Here is a 23,288-nt window from a genome sequence, read left to right as displayed (position 1 = left end):
TAATATAAAGTATTTCAAATTTTATATATATTTATAATTATGTAGGTCAACATTTTGTATATATATTTATGTATATAGATATTTTGATTTAGAATTGTTTATGACAACAAAGAAGATTTAATGACACTAGTTTGATTTATTTTATTTTTTTTTTTGCTTTTTTATATATTTTTTTGTTCTTAGCACAGCACTTTGATTTTGGATACAACTAACAACCAAATAATATCTATAGTTTTGCTTTCTTTTTACAACTTGAATCTTTTTTTGTAACTATTAATGCTTTGAATTGATAAGAAATTCGTTGTGCGTTGTCTTCGGGGGCGGAAAACGCGTGCAAAATTAAAAGAGCACAAAAAACGAATTGTATAGTTTCTTAATCCCAGTGGTCTCACGCTGACGATGGCTTCGAAGTAGAGTGTTTTCAATTTTTAACAGCATTTTGTTCCTCAGATACATATAGCTCGATTGCGATTGATATTCATTTGACATGCGTTGCAGTCGTATTTCAGATTTCTCCATTTATCGTTAAGTTTCTGTACTTTGGGGATGCACAAAATTTGAAAGTTTTCAAAAGCTTTCGTCTTTTTCTTCGCCTTTTTTCGCGGCTGTTGCTTCTGCTGCTTCGTTACTGTCTCCTTTCTTGGAAGCAAGGGAACGAAACGATCGTGCACTTGATTGGATTAATCCTTTGATGTGTTGATCTGGATCTGGTTTTTTGCTTTTGGGGCTTTTAAACCGCTGTCAGATTGATGCAAACATTCTAGCGCACTTATGTTTGAAACCGTTGCAAGAATTAAATATTTTGTTTAATCAGTTGAGGGAAAAGCTCCTTGAAAAGCACGACTTGAAAGTTCTTGTTGTTATTTCAATGTTTTTTTGTATGATTTGTTTGTATGTGGCACGCTGTCAGATATTTGACATTCTAATTAGTTGGTAACCAAATAGTTTTGGCACTTGTACGACTTCCACAGTATGTGTATATATATACAATATTTATTTATGTGTATATATAGACGGTATAGACGATGATTATGTTGTTGTTGATAGTTCAGGCACTGTCACAAGGCAGACATTATGATTAAAACACAGAGTTCTCGATGGCTAATAAAATGTTAATAAACAAAATGTTCATTTGTTTGCTATTGCTGTTGCGTTTTTCACAATCTTTTTCTCGCTTTTTTTGCTTGTTGTTATTAACACTTTTTCGTCACACTAATGCGCAAATATATACGAATTATTTTTTGTAGATATATATATTATTTTTTTGCCAAGATTGCCAAGAGACACCGTAGACACAACTATTCCAGACGCGTTTCAGTTTTATTCTGTTTCCCCGCTGAGTGTAAAAATCACGGCAAAGCTTTGCTAATAATTTTTCGTTGTTGTTGACGCTGCTGCTGCTGCTTTTTGCTCTTTTTGCTTTAAGTTTAATCGCTGCGCGCTCACATGGACGAAAGAGAGAAGAGCAGCTGTTGTTTTTGTCACTGTATGCGTGTTATTTATAGAAGCCGTTCGGTCTTTGGTGCATTGGTATTAGTGTGAACACAACACAACACAATAAAGAACTGATAAAGTTTCGAAAGCCTTATTTGTGTCTGAGTGAGTGCTAGAGAGTATTTGTCTGTGTTATCTCTGCTGTTGTTAAGTTAGTTTTATGTGTGTGTGTGTGTTGGTCAGTTGGCTACAATAATAATATAATAAAGTTTTTATTTGAGATTGGTGGTCGCGTTCAAACTTTTTTTCTTTTTGGATTTCGAAAACGAGTTTTCGAGTTATAATGCTAATTGCACAAATTTTGTATAATATTATCGGTTTAATCAAATTAACAACCACGAAATGAAAATGATCTGCTTTGTTTGTTTAGTCGATTTATTTCTTGTTGTTTGTTTGCGCGCAATGTTTGATTTACTCGATTCAATATTTTTTATTGTTAACTTTGGTTCATTGATTTTAATATCGTTTAATATTTTTTGTCGATTGTTTGCCAATTCTTGTTGGTTTCCTCAGTTTGTTTTCTTTTTGTTGGTTGTTTGCGCCGGTTTTTTTAACTTCGCGCTATAGGAGCACTTTTAATCCGACGAAGCGAGGCTTCGAAAAGCCCAAAGAGACGAGCATTTTGTGTGGCCAGAACCTTGGTCGAGCGGCAGCAACCAACACGGACGACACGAGGTTAAAATATCAATGAGTTGTGAGAATATTCGCCGTTAGCGGGAAACTACAGATACAGTTTCAGATTCAGTTTCCGAATTAAACACACACAAGCAGCAGAGCAGCCCCAAAACGCAAGACCGAGCCGAGCTATTGAGCCGACGACGACTACAAACGAGACGAGACGAGACGAAACAACAACACACTGACTGTGCTGATTACGAACGAACGGGACAACGACGACGACGTCGAACAACAACGATGCGATTGCGACTGCGACTGCTACTGCGCTGCTGCGACTGCTGCTGATCAAGCTGATTGCCTGCTGTCTGTTGTTGATGGGATGCTGTGTCTGCGGCTGCGACGTTGCTGCTTCTGCCTACGCTGACGTTATGCTGCTTCGCTAATTGACAACAAAGTGCGCGCGCTGCGTTTGAATTTTGATTGCTGTTGTTATCGTTGTTGTAGCTGCTGCCGTTGCTGCTTTGTGTCCATTTATAAGGGTTTTGTTTTCTTATTGTTGATGCACTTTGCTTCTGCTGCACAGCTGTTTTTGCACGTTTTCTTATCTGCTGCTATTTTGATTACTGCCTCTGCCTTCTTTTGTTTTTCCCTTTCTGCTGTGTTCTACGTTCCGTTTTTTTTACGTATAAAACGCGTATTTCACTTGCACTCGCTGGGTATGGTGTACAACACTGCTGTCGTCTCACTCGCACACACGTGTTGCGCGCCTGACTTGGCTTTTGTTGCGTTTCACTGTGAATGTCGTCGACGTCGCCGTCGTCGTTGACAATAACAAATTAATTATTTCAAACAGAGCGAAATTTTCCTCGATTTATGTTGATTGCTCGCGCGTTTGTAGTTGCAATTGAATTCAATTCAATAGCTCTTTATGTACAATAAATGCTTCTATGCTTTAATACATTTATCTGCCTGTATGTGTGTGTGAGCTGCCCACTCAGAAGCTTTCAATGGCTGCCGTTTGCTACTGTTGTTATTGTTGTCGTTGCTGTTGCTTCGCACTTTTCGCTGCGCGCGTCGATGACGTATTTTGGCACGCACACGTAATAAAAGGCAAGAAGGAAAACTGGGAGAGCCTTCGATTTGTGACTGAGACGTTGTAAGAAGCTTTTTAGGCCGCGGCGGCGTCGTTGTCGCTTAGCGCGCTAATTAAACTTTTCCACTTATTTTTTTTTTTTTTGCTCTTGATAAACAAAAGAAACGCCGACGTGTTATTGCTGACTTTGTTGTTGTTATCGATGTTGACCGTTTAAATAACTTGTTGTGGTTGTAGGTGTTATGGTTGTTAAGACTCTCACAAAACTTGTGTTTTAGCCGATGGAAGCAAACGTACTGATTTTGGTGAGCGCACGTCACACGCTAATATAAATTTTAGCTCATGCTCTGCGTTTTACCAGCTGACTGACGTTTGATACTCTCTCTCTAACTCACTCACTCGCTCTTGCAACGCCAAAGAGCTCTGGGGCTCTATTTGGCGCTCTTTACACACGCATACATGCAAATGCATATTGTATAAAAATGATAGTGGAATGCAGTAGAAGAATGGAAATGTTATCGCCATGCTACGCACTTGCAAGTTATCAAAGCTCCTCTCTCTATCTCTGTCTCTCTTGCTCAGATGTATAAGCAAACTCGATTTATTGCACTCTGACTTGCATCTGCCAGCAGTAAACAAAGAGGAGCAACAGTTGAGCAGCAGCTGTTTCGTTTAACCGCCATGTTTAAGAGTAACAACTAAAAGAGCGACCTCTGCACCTGTCCTGGGTTAAGTTTGCGTGGGAGCCATTGACGTTTTTTTGCTCTCTCTGCAACCGAAAATATTGTTATTTATATTATTGTATGTCAAATGGCATTTGAGGGCCAAGTGTCTTGGGATGCGCAAGTGCTTCTTAAGTTGCCAACTCTACTTAACTAGACCGAGACTAATTAAAAATTGTAATACAAATGAAAATTTTATAGTATGCTGAAAATTGGCTAATGTTCTCCTCAAAATTGTGCGACAATTTAATTCACATTAATTATTAGTTAGCTTTGACATTTGTTTGTGTGGTATTGTATTTTGTATATGGTTTCATTCATAAGCCGCTCGCGCTCAACTTGTTAATTGAAAGTTTAATTGACAAAAGCAATTTTCGGAAGAATTCGCTGGTCTGACTTTGACTCGAAAATGGCATTCAATCAATAAATGAGACGAAAAAAATTTAAAAAAAATGTACATTGTTTTATAAGGCTTGAAGTTAGGTTTTTAATGCTTTCGTTGTACATTTCTTCAATTGATGGCAATGAGAGAGAAGGCGAATTAAATATGTTTCAATTGTTTTTAAATTGCCATCAATAGCAAGGTTTCAAGTGAAATTAATTTATTTTGCACAACGAAAATCAAAGACGACGCCATTCGTTGCAATCAAATTGTACAATTTTTTTTTTTTTTTGTTATATGCCCCTCACTTAACTTGCATAAATTTATGACTTTTTCGTTGCCGACTTTTTTTGGTCTTAATTAATTTGCCATGAACAATATTTAGTGGAGTTCATTAGCGATTGTCGAAAAATGCCGTTTGCTAATTTATAATAATTAACACAATATTGAGAGTTTTATTCTTTTAATAGTCATTCATCAATTTTATTGTGTCAATTAAATAAATAAATTGCGAGACGTAAGAACCTGGGACTCGTGTGTAGGAAAGGCTTGACTGAATGAAACGTGAAAATGCCAAATGAGTATGATAAATGATTAAATTAATACAAAGGCCTGTTTCGGAAATAAATCAAAATTAGCGAATAGTTTTTGCGCGAACAATTAAGGTCGACCTCTAATTGAAAAATTCACGGCGCGCTAAGCTTGAATCTCAGTTAAATAAAGGCAATTTTACAACACTGCTTATTTATAAAACATATCGATAACGCAAGCAGACGTTACTCAGAGTGTGACCATTTTACACACAGATTGTAAAATATTCAATTGTAATCCAATTTTTATTTTTATAAACACAAATTACAAAATTTGTTTAATAAAAGCAAGATAAAAAGAATTATGACTGAAAGCCATTTTCTTAAAAGTGTCTAATTTGTAAAGAGAACTTCAACATACAAATAATTTTAAGAATGGTATATTTTTTGTATAGTCAAATAGTATATTTTTAAATACAACATACGGTCACGCTGCTCCGCTCTCTAAAACCAAAAAAAGAGAACAGGCAGCGCATTGGCAAAAAAAAAACACACAAATATAATGGAATTATCGCCAAACAATCAAATTGAGGACAGAAAACCCACACTAACTGCTGATGGTTTAGTGCAAACATCAAATTCACCCTTCGAGCCAAACTCAACAGCAACAACAACCGTCTCCCAAGAGACACAAACATCAAACGGCAACGGTGCCGCCGGCCCCTTGACAGTCGATCAACTTGATATCGAAATTTTGCCGCTCATCTACGACATTGTGCGCTGGTGAGTTTGTTGTTATTGTTTGGTCGTCGATTGCCATTTGTTGTCGACAGGTGGGCGAAAGAGATGCAAGTCATATGAGTGTTTGTACGTGAGTGTGAGTGCAACAAACTCCTGCGGCTCTTTGTTTTCTGTTGTCGTCGACAATTTGCGCAGCATACGAAATTTATTTAGTGAAAAATACCAATTAGCCAACACCAACACTTATATAATCTCGCAATTCATTTTCGCAGTGTGGAAAAGGATCCCCTCGAGAACGCAGTGAAGCTACGCGAATCCCAAGATTGCAATCACAAGGTAGGCATTGCTTTAAATAATGTAGAGATAAAAATAACGATCTTTATTTTGCCTACGTAGATCTTTGAGCTGCAGAAACGTTTCGAGTCTGCGCGTGAACAAATCAAGCAGCTGCCTGGCATCGATTACAACAAGGAGGAGCAACTGCAGCGCCTGGAACTGTTGCGCAATCAACTAAAGCTTAAACAGCAACTGATACGCAAATACAAGGACACCGAGTTCTAACTGTTCCTGTGCCAATCGTTGTTGTGGTCGTTCTTGTGAAGATGGTGTTTCGTCTGCTGATGCGCTATCTGGCCAACAACGAGCAGCTCATCCAGCGCATGGCCGACAGCTATCCCATGCGCCGAGCTGCCCAAGTGGTTGTCTCGCTCATGTATCGCACTAAGAGCTTGGCCAGAGAGCAGGGATTACACGAGATGACTCCCGAGCGATTCAAGTGAGTGCGAAAAATTTATTTAAATCAGGGCTGCAAAACTCGAGAACTTTTAGACTATGTTCGTGAACTGTTTTGATTCAATGAACTGGATCTTTGATAATTCCGACTTTCAAAAAATATATTTTACTTTCCATCATGAAGTGAACAAAGAGGGAGCTCTAGAAAGAATAACTTTCTTCTTTCAGATTATCCTTTTACCTTTTTTAAAGTTAAAACTATTCAGTTTTTAATCCTTACAAACCTAGTATCATACTTTTAATTTATTTAAATAACTATTTGGTTCCTTTAGTTCAGTTTTAATATTCGTTTCAATTACATTAAAATCTTTAAAAGAATTCACATCAATTTGCAGCTCTGATTAAAATCTACAACTTGCTATATAGTAATACAAATTTCTTTTTTACAGGTCATTTGTGAATATGTTTAAGAACAATGTGAGACAGGAAATTGAAGGTGTCAAGCAGCAGCTGAAGAATCAGAAGAAAAACTAAATTATTTGTTAATAGTATGATGACTAAATAATTGTAGGAATATAAAAACAAATTTTCCCGGTACATCGAATGTAGTTTTAATTACGCGCAAAACATTCCACATAAAGTACAAATAGGTTTAGAGTTTGTCAAACTTTGAATTTATTGTGTAATTTAAATACGTTTCAACGTAATAACTTTTGATATTTGAAAATTAGAAATTTTTGATGAAAAAGAAAGTGAAGTGAAAAATGAAAGTGCAAAAAATCATAATTAATTTGGCATTTCAATACGCTTAAAACGATCTTACCGAAAATTCTTTTCTTTTCTTGTCTTATATATATAGTATATCTCTCATTATCTTGCTTTTTACATGGACGAAAACAAAACACATTTATTTACTATAAGCAAATTTACACGACACAATTCCGAGCCAAATGTTGCTGTTGTTGTTATTTTTGGGTCTCTTTATCCGTAGCAAAATAGTTTTCTTTAAAAAGTCAGTTTACTTGCTAAAAAAACGTGTTTTCTAACCACACGATTCTCAACGCACAACCTCAACGCCAAAAATACTTTAAGCCTTAACAACTAATGCAGAGTTTGGCCAGCTTCTAGTTTTGTATTGGCTCCGACATCGTCTCCACAGGATTGGAATTGGAGGAACTGCTCACACCGTTGCCATTGCCATTGATGGATGCCACAGCTGCAGATGATGAGGAAACCGCTGCAGTTGAAGTTGCTCCGCTGCGATTGTTGCGTTTCCGTTTGCCACCACGCCGCGTTCCCTCGCGTCGATCTCCATTCTGCTGCTTCTCCTCGCTACCCTCCTTGCTGCCACCAGCTCCACCTGAACCCGCTGCTGCCGCTGCAGAGGATGAACCTTGTCCGTTGTGACGCTGCTGATTGTTGGCGCTATTGCTGCCGCTGTTGTTGCCATTGTGGGCACGCGACTGCATCTTTGCGGGCTTGGGCCGATACGGCGATGCTGCCGCATGTGGCATCGGTCGCAATATGTTGCCCACCGCCTTGGTGCGTCCCTCGCGGAACACCAGACGCTGGCCGGCGCGTATGTACTCCGGCTGCTTGATGAAACGAAACTTCACATGCGCCTTATCACCGGTGCGCAAGCATTCGCGTGACATGTGGACAATGGAGGCGGTCTGGCGAATGCTGCCGCAGTGCACCATCGCCTGGTAGCGTGCCGAGATCGTTGTCGGATGATGGAGGACCAGGATCTCGCCCTCGAATTCCCAGCAAGCCTGTGGCTTCAGCTCTGGCGACACCATCACCATGCCCTTCCGCAGATAGGTGCGTTTGATCTTCTTGAGCGCAAAGCTCGCCGTTTGGCCGCAACGCACACGCTCCACATTCATGCGCTTGCGATGAATGCTCTTGATGGTGATGGGCACAAAACTGCCCACAGCATTCGGGCCCAACATGAGGTTGTCGTTCAGCTTTATGGTGCCCTGCAGACAGGTGCCAGAGACAACGGTTCCCACGCCGGGCACCGAGTAGACATCATCGATTTGAAACTCAGCCGGCAAATGTTCGGAGCCGGCCATGCGTGTGCTCAGCAGATTGAGGAACATTTTGAGCAGCTCCAGATTGTCGCCGTTGACATTCGAGACCTGGAAGATGGGACACAAGCGTTCGCTAACGAAATTCGTGGCACTCAGCACCACATCGTCCTGGCTGCGCACCACAACCGGCACTTTGCGGCATCCCTGCGATTTGAGCATCTTGAAGAGCAGCTTCATATTGTCCTGCAGCACATTGGGCGGACACATGTCGATTTTGGTGACGACCACAAAGACGGGCACAGCGAGCGCCAAGGCGAGTCCCAGATGCTCTTTGGTCATGCCTATGATGCCAGCATTGGCACCAATCTATAAAGGAGTTAAGTAGGATTCAAGTAAAATACTTTTAGAGTTCCTTTGACTGCATTTACCATCAGCATGCCAAAGTCCGGCGCATGTCCCGTCATGCCAAACACTGTGGTCTTCAGGTAGCGCTCGTGTCCGGCCAAATCGATGAACGTGATCACCTTGGACGACTTCTCGCATATCTTCACCCAGTCGAGATGGCCATGATCGGGTTTATTCACCACATTGCCAATGCCATCGAAGCCGAGTATATCATTGCCCACCGAGCTGGTGCGTCCGCTCTCAATCTCATGCTTGTGTCGGAACAGTCGCTGCCTGGCATGGCCGCGTCCATTGTCCAGTTCTCCATGCGTAAGCACGCCCAGCAGCGTCGACTTGCCGGCATCCACATTGCCCACCACGGCAACCCTAGAGGGGAGACTCCTTTTTAGTAAAGATTACTCTAAAGTTGCATTCAAGTGCTTACCGTATCTCCATGAAGTCGGTGGTCTCGATGTGCTTGCGCAGCAGAAACTGCCCGATTTTGCCCTTCTCCGAGGGTCGCTCACGTAGCTTTACCATATCGGCATCGATGGCATTCGCCAGTTGACGCAGCGTCTCCACGGAAGCCTCAAACTGATCGGCATTCAATCCGCAGTCGCTGCCATCTAGGAGGAGAGTTTAAACAGGGTATTTATTTATTTTGTTTGACTGGAAAGTATAATCTTATGGTATATTAAGTTTAGTTTTTAATATAAAATTGTACATTTTCATTATGTTTTCCTCTGAAGCAGTTTGTTCTAATCATTATCTATTCATGAAATTAGTTGTTATAATAAAGGAACTTTTATTTAACTATTACTTTTAATAACTTTTATTTACTATTATACTTACAAAGAGAAACAGATAATTTATTGTAATAGTTAAGTGAATTTAAGTTGAAAGGGTTTTCTAGTAAATACACTTAAAATACATTTATGTTTTCCTCTGAAGAAGTTTGTAAGAGATTGGATGGTATTAAAACATTATCTATTCATGAAATTAGTTTAATATAATAGAGAATGTTTTAATAGTAAGAAGCCACAAAAGGAAGGAGATAATATCTTGTTATAATTTAGTGAATTTGGGTTAAAGGGGTTTCTAGCACCTAGTCTTAAAATAAGTTATTTTATATTCATTGAAATTTTACATTCTTAAATAATAAAAAGAATGATCAACATTTATAAAAGAGCTACAAAAGTTTTTATGTAAAATGCCGAAAGCTATCGAAAGTTTATCACTTAAAAGGATATTGATTATAATCTTTTTACTTAATTTCATTCATTTCTAGAAAATAAATCAAAATCTCTTTTCAATTTAATATCTTTGTGAAAACCTGTTCGTAGCACTTGTGCGTCATTTTTTTATAGTGAAATCATCCCAAATAAAAAGAAATAATGATTAAAAGGTAAATGCATAAAATTGCGAATGTATTAATAATTGTTTATTGGATGCTAATTTGAAATTTTAAGATAATTGAAAGTCTTTTTTATCAAAACAATTGATCGAAAAAACATTGCCGAAAAAATTTAGTTCTTTATTTATTTAATTCTTGAAAAGTATAAATAAAAATATTATTTCTTCAAAGAAATCTTTTGAGATTGAATAGATTTTATTCAATCTAAACAAAACTTAGGAATTTCAAAGAATCCCGTTTAAGATTAAAATTTGCATTTACTTTAAATATAAATAATCTGCCCTGGCAAAATGTTAAAAAAAAACATTGAAACTTATTTTTCAGATCAATGTTCATAACATAAAAAAAGTATGAAAAAGAAGTTTACTTAAGATTTGGAAAAGTGCAAATATAATGAGAAATTTAAATTAGATTTATGGGGAATATTAGATGAACTGCAACTCACCTTCGCCCACGCCAATCTCGTAAATGGTTTCGCCACAGCTGTCCGCGATGCGATCGAGAAGACGCCGCTTGAGCAGCTCCAGCTGCGCCTCTGTTGGCTGGACGAGAACATCTTTACCCCTGATGCTGGAGTAGTCGATGTTCAGCTGTTGCTGCATCAACGTTGGCAATCCATCCACGTTGAAGATGTTGCTGCGTGCACTCTTTATGCCAACGCCCACGCCCACTTGCGAATTTGTGGGGGGCGGTGGTGATGACCTCCGTATATTGTTCATGATTGGGAGTGTGTGTGTGTCTAACTAAATTGAATTTGTTTGTGACTTTTATATCCTTGGAATCATTTCCCCGACTGTGTAATGAGTGATGCTGCAGGATGATTCTTTAAACCGAAAGAGATGCAAAAAATACATAATTAGGAAATTGTGTGTTACCGTGTTAAGTTGTTTGACCCTAACCTATCCTATGCCTAGAAGTCGCAGTTGAGTCTTGATCGTCATGCGGTTTATTTGCATTTCTCTGCTGTAATAAGAGATGCGCTGCTTGGCGCGCTGCTTTTATACGAAATAGGCTGACGAAATGCTTGCTAGTAACTGACGCAATGTTAAGCATGAAATTCGCAAGCAAAAAGAGAGTTCCAGTTCAGTATGAGTGAACGAGAGAGAGAGAGAGAGCGTAAAAGGAGGCGTACTTCGCAATTTCAAAAGAAACTGAAATAACCGCTACTAACCGCAGTCGTCGCAGACCGGGCGACGTCAACTGCGAAGTCGGCAGCGAAGCCGTTGAAGAAGAGGAAGCACCGCGCTGCTCGCTGTTCTATGGCCAACAAAAAAAAAAAAAACAGCTGATAGCGAAGATGGAAGCCCAGCGGGGGCTTACAGTGTGTATGTGTGTGTACTTATACGTGTATGCATACGTGTGTGCGTAAGATTTGTTGTCAAACGAGAGACGCTTTCGATTGTTTACGTTTGTTGGCTGTTTATGTAAGCAAATTTTTTGTTTTTGGTTTTTTGTTGACGTATACAAAATGATACACAAAGTAAATTGTTTTTGCACTGTGTTCGCAATATTGTTTATTTTTAGCGCCCACACACTCACTCACACACACTTATTAATGTTCATGTGGCTGTGTGTTTGGGTATTATGGCAAACAGCTCTTTTATTATGTTGCGCCTTTTGCTTTTTGTTTTGTTTTTTGTATTTTGCTTTTTCCGTTGACCATTGAATAACAAAACTGCAAATCAGCTGCGAGCAAATTGTGCACTTCAAAATTGTATTGTACATACACTTGAAAAGCAGCTACGTGGGATTTTTGCAATTGCTTTGCAATTAAAAGTGAAAGGGATGTTTTGATCAAAGTGACTCCTGTTGCAGGCGCAAAGCTTTTTTTTTTTTCTTGCTGGGGAACTGCATAAAAAATCCCGCCGAAGATACAATATTTGCTGCTACTTACAGTTCATTTGGCTCTTGGTGTCTATTGGCGTTTGTGTGTTATGTGTTGCACTATTCACATTGAATTTTGCCACAGGTGCATTCACCAAAAATCACATTAAATGTGGATAATTAGTCAAAACGCTCGTCTGTTCCCAAGCAAGCCACGTAAAATTTTGTTTTTCTGTCTGTTTTGGACAGTGTTGTCCAATAGAGGTGGATAAATATCGATTGCTTTATCGATGTATCAATGTTTGTGCCATTTTTTTAAATATAGATTTTTGTAAAGTGGACAAATTAAACTTTTTTGCCACGTTACTATATTCTAACTCATTATTAAACAAGAGCACAGACTGTTTTCGAAAAGAAAAGCGGTATTTTTAAAACCGTACTGGAAAGCAGCTGCAGTCGCAAGCTTTATTTCTAAAATATACGTTCAGTACCAAAATGCAAAAGCGCCGAAATAAAAGCAATTTTGTATTATATACCGCAACGGGACATGGTGGCAACGTTGTCTGCACTTATCGATAACATTCGTTGTACAAAAAACAAGCGCCAACTTTCGATTTCATTAAAAGGGGAAGTGGTCTTTGTTTACATAAAGAATACCGCAAAATGTGCTCCAAGAATGTGTGAAACTATAAATATATTATATATCTCATAAGACGAGTGGTTACACATGTTTGCCGATCATATCATACATATACATTTAGTTCAAGCAATTATTGCAGTAGTTATTGCGGAATTGTTATGCCCTTGCACAAAATTGATAAGCACTAACCGCAGAAATTTCGCGAAACATCAAATCGCACATTTAAAATGGCTTTATTTTACAAATACACAGAGAGCGTGACTGTGACTCATGGCAAATATTATAAAATAACAAAACCAGCCCCACATACAAACACATACATATACATACATATGTAAGTGTGTGTGTGTTTGTGTGTGCACATATTTCACCTTTGAAATGTTATAATTATATTATATACACATTTTCCTGATAGCCTGCAATCGTTTCCATGCGATGCCCCCATTAGTACACTTGAATTGTACATTATAGAATGCAAATCGACGCAATATTTAATTCTTTTCACTGACTTTTTAACACAAAAGTTCTTTAAACTTCTCAAACAACTGCACGAGCTTAAAAGCCAAATTTCAATGTCAACAAGTTTTTTTGTTCGTTTTTGTCTGCCGCGTGCTCTTCTGCTTCTTCCACACACCGCTTGCCCCTCTCACTCATTCTCACCTAAAAGGCGTTGCTAGGCATAATGGTAAAACGGGCACACACACACACATACGCAGGCCATCATACGTATGTAAGCGTGCGTTCGTATGTGTTTGTTGTGTGGTTGTGTATGAGTTATGCAAGCCAGAAATAAATGCTTACAATATGAATGAGTTTTATTTTTACAGTTCTTTTTGTGTTTAATGTATGTATGATAGTCTAAAAAAATATGTTTACAAATTATAAAAAGTGTTTTTAACAAATTTTGGTACAATTTCGTGTGATTTTGATTCACAATTCTTTCAACTTTGTTCTTACTATCATGTTATGTATATGAACATTCAAAATCAAAGTTCGTTTTTGTGGAGGCGGGCAGGGGGCGAAACTGGAGCAAGGAGCGGTGCAGTTGTCAGTGGGGTGTTCACTAAAAACACAGGGGGTGCTTCACTATTTTAGCATTGGCTTTCTAAAGGAGGTGGAGAAAGTAAATTCTAATGCTAAAAATATAATCGCCCTCTCTCTTGGTTTCTCTTCGACTTCTTCGGTTGCTGCTGCTCCCGCGCACACAACTGGCAATGACTTTTTACTGGAGTGTTTTCTTTGCTGTCATAAATATTAATGGAAATATAATTGAAAACTGTAAAATATACTATGGGGATTTGTTGTTGTTTATGTGGGAGGCAAAACAAAAGAAAATGTTAGTGGAAACGTGGTATGTGTGTAGTGGAAACGTGCTTTAATCGCTTGGAAATACATAATTTTCTTGTACATATTTGTTGTTGTTCTGCCATCGCTTAATGCGCGCGCTTCCAACTATAACTATTTTTAGTATTTTGTTTAAAGTTTGAAAATACCCTTAATATATTAATATAATTATTATATTTTACGTGTGTTGTTTTTCTGTTCTCAGCGCTCACTTGGATGCCTTTATTTTGTATTGTTGTTGTTTTTGTTGACATGACCCCCAAAATAGCAGAAGCAAAGCTCGTCGTCGTCTCTTCTCTTTTCGTCCACTAGCTTCAACCTCTGCTTGTATGTGTGTGTTTGTTTTTGTATGTATGTGTGTGTGTGTGTGTATATATGTTGATGAACTAGTGTAGTTGTTGTTGTTTAGGCAGACGCCGCAACTTCACCAGCTTTCTTGGCTCCAGCAGCTGCACCAGCAATTGCAACTTCCTCAAAGTTCTCAACCAGATCGGGGACATCATCATCACCAGCATCCGCAGCAGCAGCGCCGGCGGCAGCAGCGGCAGCGCCACCAGCAGCGCTGTTCTTATTGGCAAACTCGGAAGCAATCTTCTTCAGCTGATTGATATCCTGGGGACCCAATTGCGTCAGAATGCCCGGAAGCATCTCCGAGATCGTCTTGTTCTCACCATGACCGGTGATGGCGAACGTGTTCGTGGGCAGCGATGCCTGCGCCTTTGGGTTGTTGAAGTGAATGACGGTGCCGTCGTTCTTGATGATGTTCACTTCCTCGATGCCGGGAATGGTGTTGACCGATAGTTTTTTCAGCGATGATTGCAACTTCTTGTCATCGGTAGCCGGGGTCGAGTGCACAATCTTCTTCTTGCGGCGTGGGGTTCCCTTGCCGCCAATGCGCACCTGTGCTTGCAACTTCTTAAGTTTCTCTGGATTCATCTGGAATAATTTTTTTTTTTTTGGGAATGCAACACACGAAACACGCGCACACAAAAATAGATTTGTTAGTTTTCTTTTCTAGTTTTGTTGAAAATTCATTTGGAAATTACTTTGATTTTACTTTAATTTAGCACAGAGCTCCTAGCCCGAAAAACACGTGCGCCTTGTGGTAGTCAAATGTCAAAAAGAAATCGCCATGATAAAAATGGCAAAGCAGTATGTATAAAGTGTTTAGTACTTCTAACAAACACTAAAACGCGTGTCATTTATCGAATTAATGTGCAGCTGCTGGTTTTGTTATTCTTTCTCATCAAATTAAAATTAAAAATTGTTTTTGTTTGTTAATAATGTATTTACCTTTAACTTTTTGTTGTTTGATTAAAATTTTTATTTAATTTTGCTTTAAATCGATACTGTAGTAAGCAATCGATATACGACAGCTGTTATGAGTGCATGGACTAAACACAGCGTACCGGTAAAGTGTTGTTCAACTAACCCTAGCATTGGTGTGACCAGAGTCTGTAGAAAAAAGAAAACTGAATGCGGTATATTTTATCATAGCGATTACGTTCTAAAAATATTTTGTTCTAAATATTTCTAAATGTATAATAAATAAATAATTGTTTCTATTATTTTCCTATATTATTTTGCTGTAATGAATACTGCTTAGTAGTAGAAGAGCTTTTGTAATATATTTAGAATTTGCCTCTGCCCTCGCCATTTTTTGCTAGACCTCTTCGTCCATAAAATAAATGCCGTTAAAACATTTATCTAATAAATATAAATAAATTTAACGGAAATATGATCAATAGAAGAGGACTCCGATTTGCGTTTTTACAATCTTTATGGAAATTTAACCGCGTGTTTACTTGGTATATCTATCGGCAATAAAACGAACATAATTATCGCTGACTTGTGGTCACACCGCCTTAAGTAAAGCAGCTTTTAGAAAGCTCGTTTGCATTGGGGCAGTGCCGCACAGCCCCCGGAGCCAACGAGAAGTTGGCGATTAAATTAGTAAATCCCTCGCTCTAATCTAACTAGATAAGATATCGCGTATTATAAAGTGAAATTTGATTAATTGAATTTGCCAAACTTAAGTTCGACTTGCGCTGTGGGCAATTTAACAAAGTAAACGCGTTCGGTAGAAAATCAGAAAACGCAAGTGTTGTGTATTGCAACAAGTGGAATTTACACATTAACTATTAACAAAACGTTGACCGCCAGCTGCCTATAAAGCGTGAGTACAAAATAGTTGCATTTGTTTTCATAGCATTTTCTAACCTATCTCTCAATAGACAGTTAACCATGGATTTCTGGGGCATCTTCATGTTCTTTGTGATTGCGTTCCTAATCATGAGCTGCTGTGGCTACTGCTGTTCCAGCAAGCGCCATGGGACAGTGTTGACAAGTAAGTTTTGTTCCAGTTAATCTTATTCCACGATGACTCATCACCAGCCCCCAGAGACTCAAAGTCGGGGAATAACACACATGCGTAGAACTTGAGAAGTTATAAGCCTACTGTATTATAATAAAGCGGGACGTCATCTGAAAAGTTGTCATACATACACATATATTTTGTTTTTGTATATATTGTATTTCAATTAACGTTTACCGCTTTCATTGGCGTCACTTGATTTCCATTTCACAAATTAATTCCTTAGGCGACAATTTTTTTCTGTTCCTACAACACATTTATATAGTTTATGCTTCGTTGTTTATTTTTATTGCATTTTGTCTACGCACTCTCTTTCGTAAACAAAAGCAGAATTACTCTTTTAACTTCGCTGTATGTATCCTAACAATATTTATATACATTCATTGTTTAATTATATGCCCAAGTAAATATATATTGTCTGTTATCATCAGGAGAATGACTAATAATTAACGAATTAATGCATTGTATCTTATCTTTGATTTTCGATTCGGTTGCCAAGCCGTCGCCTCATTATTCTCCTTCCTCGTCTAGGGTCACTGAGATTTCACAAACATTATATAATATTAAATCTCAAATCAAAAGGTCCCTTTAATTTTTGATTTTGAAACAAACATAAATTTAATTGAATGCAAATGGGTAAACATTTTGGTAATTAAATAAATGAAAAGGTGAAAACAATCAATAAAAAAAAGTCTATCGTAATTTACAGAGTTTAGAAATTTGTATGACATTGTCGTTATTTGTTTATGCCTTTTAATCGCTTCGGTCGATTTATACTTAATTTTATGTTATATCATAATGCTGCTGAATTATATTTAAACCGGACGTTTGATATTGAGGTCCGAACGTAATGTGTTTGGAAAAGCCCACATCATTAATTATTTTGTTTTGTGTGCTTGTTAGTATTTTACAAATATTTTATTTTCTAGTCCCCAGGGATTGAAATTCTGCAAAACTCGATAATAATAGAAACATAAAAACACTGCAAAATGATTGTATTATTATAAGTTTTAAACTAGTTGAAAGAATTTCAGTTTTAAAATATTATGAAGAAATGTTTATTGTCGAATAGTTTTTCACTTGATTTATACGAATGCCGATAAACTTTGCTGTAGATAGCGTATTTCGATATAATTATCAAAGAACAAAAACGATATAATATTTAAGCTTATTTGTAAAACAACTTCAGTAGTCATCAGACTTTCGAACATTTCAAAGCCCCACGCGAAATTCCATTCAATATGGTTTATCTATATTGCGCTGTTTGGATACCAATCTTAGTGATATTCTGTGTTTTTGCATTGTTTACGATTTTACGTATATTACAAGTGCGTAGACTGCGATTGCAGACGGCTACAGTGATCAACACCTGTGAGTGGAATCTTTATACAAACAAAAAAAAAACGTTGATAATCAATGGACAATTGTACTACAAACTTTCCCTTGATAAGATGTCCTCAGATAGAGTAGACGATTTGTTATGTATTTCTATCTAATCACTTGCAATTTGAAGAGGCACAAATTATTTTTTGTCATTTGCATTGGCATTGTGATGGGCATTTGATGATTATTGTGAGTGCTTCCATTGAAATTCGGCCAACTTTGTTCGCATATTGAAATTTGACATACTTCGTTTAGATTGTTTGCACCGACGTCAAGCACATTTTGAAGATTTCTTTCAAATTAATGGCGCTTATAATCAAGTGTTTAGCGCGGAGATACTATTAAATGCAAAATAATAACTCAAAAAGTAAATTTAAATTTGGCATTTTTCACTGGAAATTTGTGAAATTCGATTGAGTTAATACAATTTGTGATAAACTTGTTTTCAGCAGTGCGAAAATGTTTTAATTGAGTGACTGCCAATTAATTTTGATTTTTCTTAGACTTCTCATGTCTTTGAACTTCTATACTATATATCAGACATTATAAATTTAATAAGCATTACGTGTACTTGAACAAATGAATGAATACTTTTTACATTTAAATATTAAGAAGAATGTTTTAATTTTAATTTAAAATTTATTTTTATTTCAATCTTTAGGCTTTCACTGATGTTGTTACATGGCGAAATTCTATATTTTATACTTGAAATTTTCAGAATCTTTTTTATGTCTTTTAAATTTTGAAAGTCGAATATTTGATCAAACCTATTCGACTTAAGTTTTCCTTAAATTCAACTTCTACTACTTATTTTTAAAACTTAAATGAATCTTCACTTCTGAGACGAAACTTACCCTCACTTTGGCAGAGTATTTAGACTTTATTGTGATGTCATATTTCTTTCTTTGTTTATTTTCTTTTTTCACTTTGATTTATTTTTGCCGACTGTAAATTTTGAAGTTCTATGTGGAGCAATGTTTATTTCTTTCTGGAGTTTCCATGGAACTTACCTTAGGCTGATTAAAATATCATAACACGTTTGTATTTTTGCAAGAGACTGATTTGGGGGACAAGATCGTGATACGTGTAATTGAATAATGTGCTCGTTAATCATTGTTGACGTCAGCAGACATTGAGCCACATAAAGATTATCACTGGCGATACTCGACAGTATCAATTGGGTTTAAGCAGATTCCATTAGGGAACCTAATTGGCCAACAACAAGTTAACGAAAGTAAAAGAAACCGCAACAAGAAATCTGAAACCGATTGACGCACAAACATAGTTGTAAATTTCGGGTCCACTTTGCGACTTTTTATAAGGCTACTGCGTATTGGGTTAATTCGCAATTGTATAATCAGGGCGAGCACTCGATTTAGTGACGTCGCAAGCTAAAGACCCGCTCTCATATCTTATCATATTCATATATTTATTGAAAGCCACATCCCAAATAAGTTTAAAACCAGAAATGGATCACCTTGCGAATCATTTACCGCCAAACGCCAAAGAAATGCACATCGCGAAGTCGCACGGGAAAAAGTGAATTATTTTTACTTAATCAAATGAATATCGCTCGAATTTATAGTTTGTAAACAATAATAAATCATAGTTGGCCATAACACGTAATAAATAACAATTACAAACACAAAATGGCACATGAACCCACCGACCTGGACCTGGAAATCTCGACAATTGTGCTGATCTGTCTGTTTGTCGTCGTGCTCGTTGGCATTATCACGGTCCTTATACGCCACGCCCTCGAAAAGCGAAGACAGAGACCAAAAATCTATTTTCTCGAAAACTGTTAGTTGATTTATGTAGTTAATAAATCATTATCTCTTTAACACAATTCTTTTGTTTTTTTTCTTTCGTTTACAAATGCATTAGTTTAAATATTTACTTAGCTGTTGAGAACGAGTTTAATAATGACAAAGAACCTTACTGACTCATTTTAGACTCAAATAGTATAATGGAATCAGGAATACTTTTATATACCTGCTAGCAATAGGGTAGAAGAGTACGATAACTTTATGGCTTCAGTAAATACAACAGGCAAAAGGAAGCGATATATGTCTGTCCATATGAACACATAGATCTCAGAGCATATAATAGATAAAATTACATTTTTTTCGAAAGCACGAAGAGCAATTTTTTGTTGTTGTATATTAACCAAGCCCACTACTGCTCCTGCATATCAGAAGAATCGAATTCAAATAGTAATTTTAAAGTTAGCTCTTGGGACATTCAATAACATCTTCAGAATATGTGTGGAGTGATCAATAAGAATTGCAGTTTACAGTTTGTGTCGGGTCTTAGTTGCTTTGGTTGACAATCAGGTATATTGTGGGCTCAATGGATTTGGAATTTAATAGTATTTCGATATACTGAATTACGCTTTCGCAGTATTTTAAGAACAATACCGGACTGTTTTGATTTTATTGAAAATAGTTGGCGGGTATTTCACAGTCGATCATACTTAATTGTAGCCTTCTTACTTGTTTAATATTGTGCTTTGTTGTAATCATTATTTGTTTGTAAGTGAAGTGTTCGATTGCTTCATTTTGTACTAAAAAAAGAATTCTGTTTGAATCATTTTGATAATATAGGAATATAAAAAGTTATACTGGTCATTGAGATAAAAAATGCATCCGGTTAATAATGCGGTTAAGTTGGTAAAATAGCCTTCTTATCATGCTAGTAGCAATGCACCTCTGTCAGTTCCTTTTTAAAGGTTGAAGTGTTCAGACGTTCGAGACCAATACTTTCGAGGTTACTAAAAATGCTGCCTGTTGTAATGTATTCTCTTGTTGCAATGCTTGCATTTGGAGTTATATGTATTTGTGTTGCACAAGCTCAAGCAATAGGTAATAAAGAATCAGCTACCAATTTAAATTGGTTCAAACTACTTCCTTACTATTAATAAATTTTTCATAGAAATGGATAGTGAATTTGGCGGTCGTGCTGGACTCTCAGCACAAGCGACTGAAAATAGAAGAGGTTTTACAGTTGGTGGTGATTTTCATGTCCGAAGGGCTAAAATAAGACAAAAGGATGATTCTCCTGAACGAAAGTCTCGCTAAAAGATGACCCTTTTAAACAAAGTATCGCTGTTAAATGTATAACTTATGTGAGATATGTAAAATTGAATACACGTAATGAAATACATGTACTGAAATTGTGTAGTGTTTATTTACTCAATATATCCTAATAAAAATATTTCGATAATTTTTTTATACTATTATGATAGAAATCGTATTCAGAATCCAAAAATGTTCTGCGACAGCATTAACATTTCTCCAACAATCCACAGGACTATTATTAATTAAACAATTAAGAAAACTAATGTCGTTTTCGCATTCGAGAAACTTAAATTAAAAAAAAAAGCTAAATATTAAATACAAGTTATAGAATCGTGTGTGATTGCGTTTTTATCAATGACGCAGTATAAAAGTCGTCACAGTTTGATTCTATTAATACGACTCCGATATCAGTGGCTATTTTAAGTTCATAGAATTCTGATGCTTGATGATAGATCAATCAATTGAAGGACAAGTGTCCAAAAATAACTTTCTTGTGGACTTTGCAAAAGAAATTCTCGTCTATTCTGCTGAAGGTAATAATACAGAGATTGCTAGAAAAGGTTAAAAGCTAAAGTTATATTATTTCTTCAAAGAATGAACGGCGATATAATGGCCAATTGAGGATTTTCAGCTCGAAGACTGAACAATTTCAAAGGTTGCAGCAGTTTTGGTGAATGCATCATTAAAAATTCTCGAATAGAACGATCTCAAGTGATTGTAATAATTCTTTACTAAGAGATGATTAAAGTTTCGGTATATATTTACATCTTCGGTTTAAAGAATATTATAAAATATAATAAAACACCGAGAGAGAAATATATTTCTGATTTAGCATATTTTTTTTTTATGATTTTATAAGCATTCAATTGTGGATTAAAATTTCTCGAAGAGTATTCGTCGTTTTGTTATCGCTAATTGTGTATTGCCTGGATACACATTGTTTTTTTTATAAATAAGATTTTTACGAAACGGCGGTTAATCATTCTTTGACTCATTAGAATGCGATTCTAAATATTTTACTTGCTTTCACAAGCTAATTAATTTTTTTAGTTGCTTTCTCAAGTTCATACTCAGCGAAAGTTTTGAAAAGATCTCAAATAGTATTCGAAATATGGAATTCGAACCATTTGTTTTGCTATATCTTTTTATAATTATTGTAATCATTTTTTTGTGTGAAAAATATTTACGTGCACCTAATACCAATGAGTGTAAGTTGCATCAAATTTATGCACAATAATTTATTTATTTATAATTATTTTTGAATAGTTTATATGAGAATTGTGATTTCATAGTTTCTCTTGATTCCTCAAACTAACATCTACAAAAAGTTTCGAAATGTGCTTAAATAAAAGCTGAATTTGTATATTTAAATAACTAAGGAATCAAAACACTTGTATCAATTACTATACCAATTCTGTGTTTATTTTGTCTGTCTACTATTCAGCGTAAACTTTATTAATTTGAGTATTTACAAGTTACAAGTTTTGTAAGTTTGTTTTCGATCGATCAGTTGGTCATCAGTTATTATAAATACTTGTTGTTACTTGCATTAATGAATATCAATGAAACCTATTATTGTCATGAAAAAAAAAAACAGTATAAATAGAATAAAATAAATTGTAGTAATTACTACTACAGATTTATCTGCTTCACAGTTATGACATTAAAACTACTATCGCACATAATCGTTGTATAACTTTTATGTGATAGGTGATTAGTCATCAAGTTAGGGGATTCAATGAAATTCTATTAAAGTACCAGTTGCTTTAGCACGCTCGTGTTGTGCAGTTGTTTACGTTAAATTGAATTGATCAGTTAGAGAAAACGAAGCATGGAACCAGCATTGATTGTTGTGTGCTCACTTATTGGGATATTCGCTGTAGGACTTTCCACCTATTCTTGTGTTAAATGTGGTGATGAAAGTGATTCACAATCACCAACCAGAGGTAAATAATTTACTTTCGCACACTTCTTAAGAAGTTCACTTCAACATAGAAGTTTACATTTTTATAGACACCGAGAATCCGCCTCCTGAGTCCCAAAATGTGGTTGCAGATGTTGTCTTGGCGGTTGCCGATGTGGCACTTGATAATGATTCGCTTCCCAGCATTGATCCCTCAGATTGTGGCTGTGATGGGGCTTCGATCAGTTCGGATACGTGTTGCTGCTAGTTTTTTTTTATAGTATTCTATGGAATAATACTCTGATAGTCTAAGCAATTGAATAAATTATATAAAAAATAGAATTTCACATTCAAACCTAAATGCGTCTAATACTTAGAAAGTAGCCACTGACCCAAAAATGAAACCGGATGCACACAATCACTTCTCCGAAAGTAATTACATTATCGGCATACAGTTAATCTAAGAATATGACACAGATAAAGAAATTGTTTTTTGCTTTTGCTTATAATGCTCAAATACATGATTCGCCTTCTTAATTAATAGCAAAAATTGTAGTGATGAATATGATCATTGGCCATAATTCAAATGCGTTTTTC

At 36.5% G+C, this 23,288-nt stretch overlaps 6 protein-coding genes and 1 long non-coding RNA gene across 11 annotated transcripts in view; 4 read left to right on the top strand and 3 right to left on the bottom strand.

Annotated features, from left to right (window-relative positions):
* Positions 1–52: 52 nt before the first annotated feature.
* On the bottom strand, positions 53–3,501 carry LOC117571348 (uncharacterized). The gene has a single exon (XM_034253456.2). It carries the CDS (start codon positions 517–519, stop codon positions 340–342), a length of 180 nt encoding a protein of 59 aa, XP_034109347.1. The 5' UTR covers positions 520–3,501; the 3' UTR covers positions 53–339.
* A 1,824-nt stretch (positions 3,502–5,325) lies between these two features.
* Positions 5,326–6,141, top strand: LOC117571345 (mediator of RNA polymerase II transcription subunit 9). Its single transcript, XM_034253454.2, has 3 exons — positions 5,326–5,622; positions 5,853–5,916; positions 5,977–6,141. The coding sequence occupies exons 1-3, from the start codon at positions 5,402–5,404 to the stop codon at positions 6,139–6,141; spliced, it is 450 nt and encodes a 149-aa protein (XP_034109345.1). The 5' UTR covers positions 5,326–5,401.
* A 41-nt stretch (positions 6,142–6,182) lies between these two features.
* On the top strand, positions 6,183–7,047 carry LOC117571346 (protein NCBP2AS2 homolog). Its single transcript, XM_034253455.2, has 2 exons — positions 6,183–6,355; positions 6,762–7,047. Exons 1-2 carry the CDS (start codon positions 6,183–6,185, stop codon positions 6,844–6,846), a joined length of 258 nt encoding a protein of 85 aa, XP_034109346.1. The 3' UTR covers positions 6,847–7,047.
* Positions 7,048–7,144: 97 nt separating this feature from the next.
* On the bottom strand, positions 7,145–12,199 carry LOC117571342 (GTP-binding protein 1). Of its 2 annotated transcripts, none has more exons than XM_034253448.2 (5): positions 12,038–12,199; positions 10,589–10,966; positions 9,175–9,355; positions 8,774–9,116; positions 7,145–8,711 (listed from the first exon to the last, which is right to left on the bottom strand). In XM_034253448.2, exons 2-5 carry the CDS (start codon positions 10,860–10,862, stop codon positions 7,437–7,439), a joined length of 2,073 nt encoding a protein of 690 aa, XP_034109339.1. In that variant the 5' UTR covers positions 10,863–10,966; positions 12,038–12,199; the 3' UTR covers positions 7,145–7,436. The 2 variants fall into 2 exon arrangements, with proteins under 2 accessions (XP_034109339.1, XP_034109340.1); XM_034253449.2 differs by lacking the exon at positions 12,038–12,199 and adding an exon at positions 11,043–11,141.
* Positions 12,200–14,301: 2,102 nt separating this feature from the next.
* LOC117571344 (transcription factor BTF3 homolog 4) lies at positions 14,302–15,140 on the bottom strand. 2 transcript variants are annotated; one of them, XM_034253452.2, is made up of 2 exons: positions 14,998–15,140; positions 14,302–14,887 (listed from the first exon to the last, which is right to left on the bottom strand). In XM_034253452.2, exon 2 carries the CDS (start codon positions 14,885–14,887, stop codon positions 14,357–14,359), a length of 531 nt encoding a protein of 176 aa, XP_034109343.1. In that variant the 5' UTR covers positions 14,998–15,140; the 3' UTR covers positions 14,302–14,356. The 2 variants fall into 2 exon arrangements, with proteins under 2 accessions (XP_034109343.1, XP_034109344.1); XM_034253453.2 differs by having other exon boundaries at positions 15,009–15,107.
* A 720-nt stretch (positions 15,141–15,860) lies between these two features.
* LOC117567022 (uncharacterized) overlaps positions 15,861–23,288 on the top strand; it is a 29,404-nt gene continuing 21,976 nt past the window's right edge. The window contains exons 1-2 of one of the 3 annotated variants that reach the window (XM_034246721.2): positions 15,861–16,127; positions 16,190–16,298. In XM_034246721.2, coding sequence (XP_034102612.1) covers positions 16,196–16,298 — 103 coding nt within the window. In that variant the 5' untranslated portion in view covers positions 15,861–16,127; positions 16,190–16,195. Of the gene's footprint in view, positions 16,128–16,185; positions 16,299–17,527; positions 17,697–23,288 lie in introns of those variants that run through there. The other 2 variants (XM_034246722.2, XM_034246715.2) reach the window with 2 other exon arrangements.
* LOC127565602 (uncharacterized) lies at positions 20,308–20,882 on the top strand. The gene is made up of 3 exons (XR_007954935.1): positions 20,308–20,380; positions 20,440–20,572; positions 20,643–20,882. It is a non-coding gene; the product is annotated as an uncharacterized LOC127565602 (long non-coding RNA).

Source organism: Drosophila albomicans, chromosome 3 (assembly GCF_009650485.2).
Source record: "Drosophila albomicans strain 15112-1751.03 chromosome 3, ASM965048v2, whole genome shotgun sequence".
Classification (NCBI taxonomy): Eukaryota; Metazoa; Arthropoda; class Insecta; order Diptera; family Drosophilidae; genus Drosophila; species Drosophila albomicans.
The sequence above is the reverse complement of the archived record's forward strand: the minus strand, read 5'-3'. Positions and strand labels throughout refer to the sequence as shown.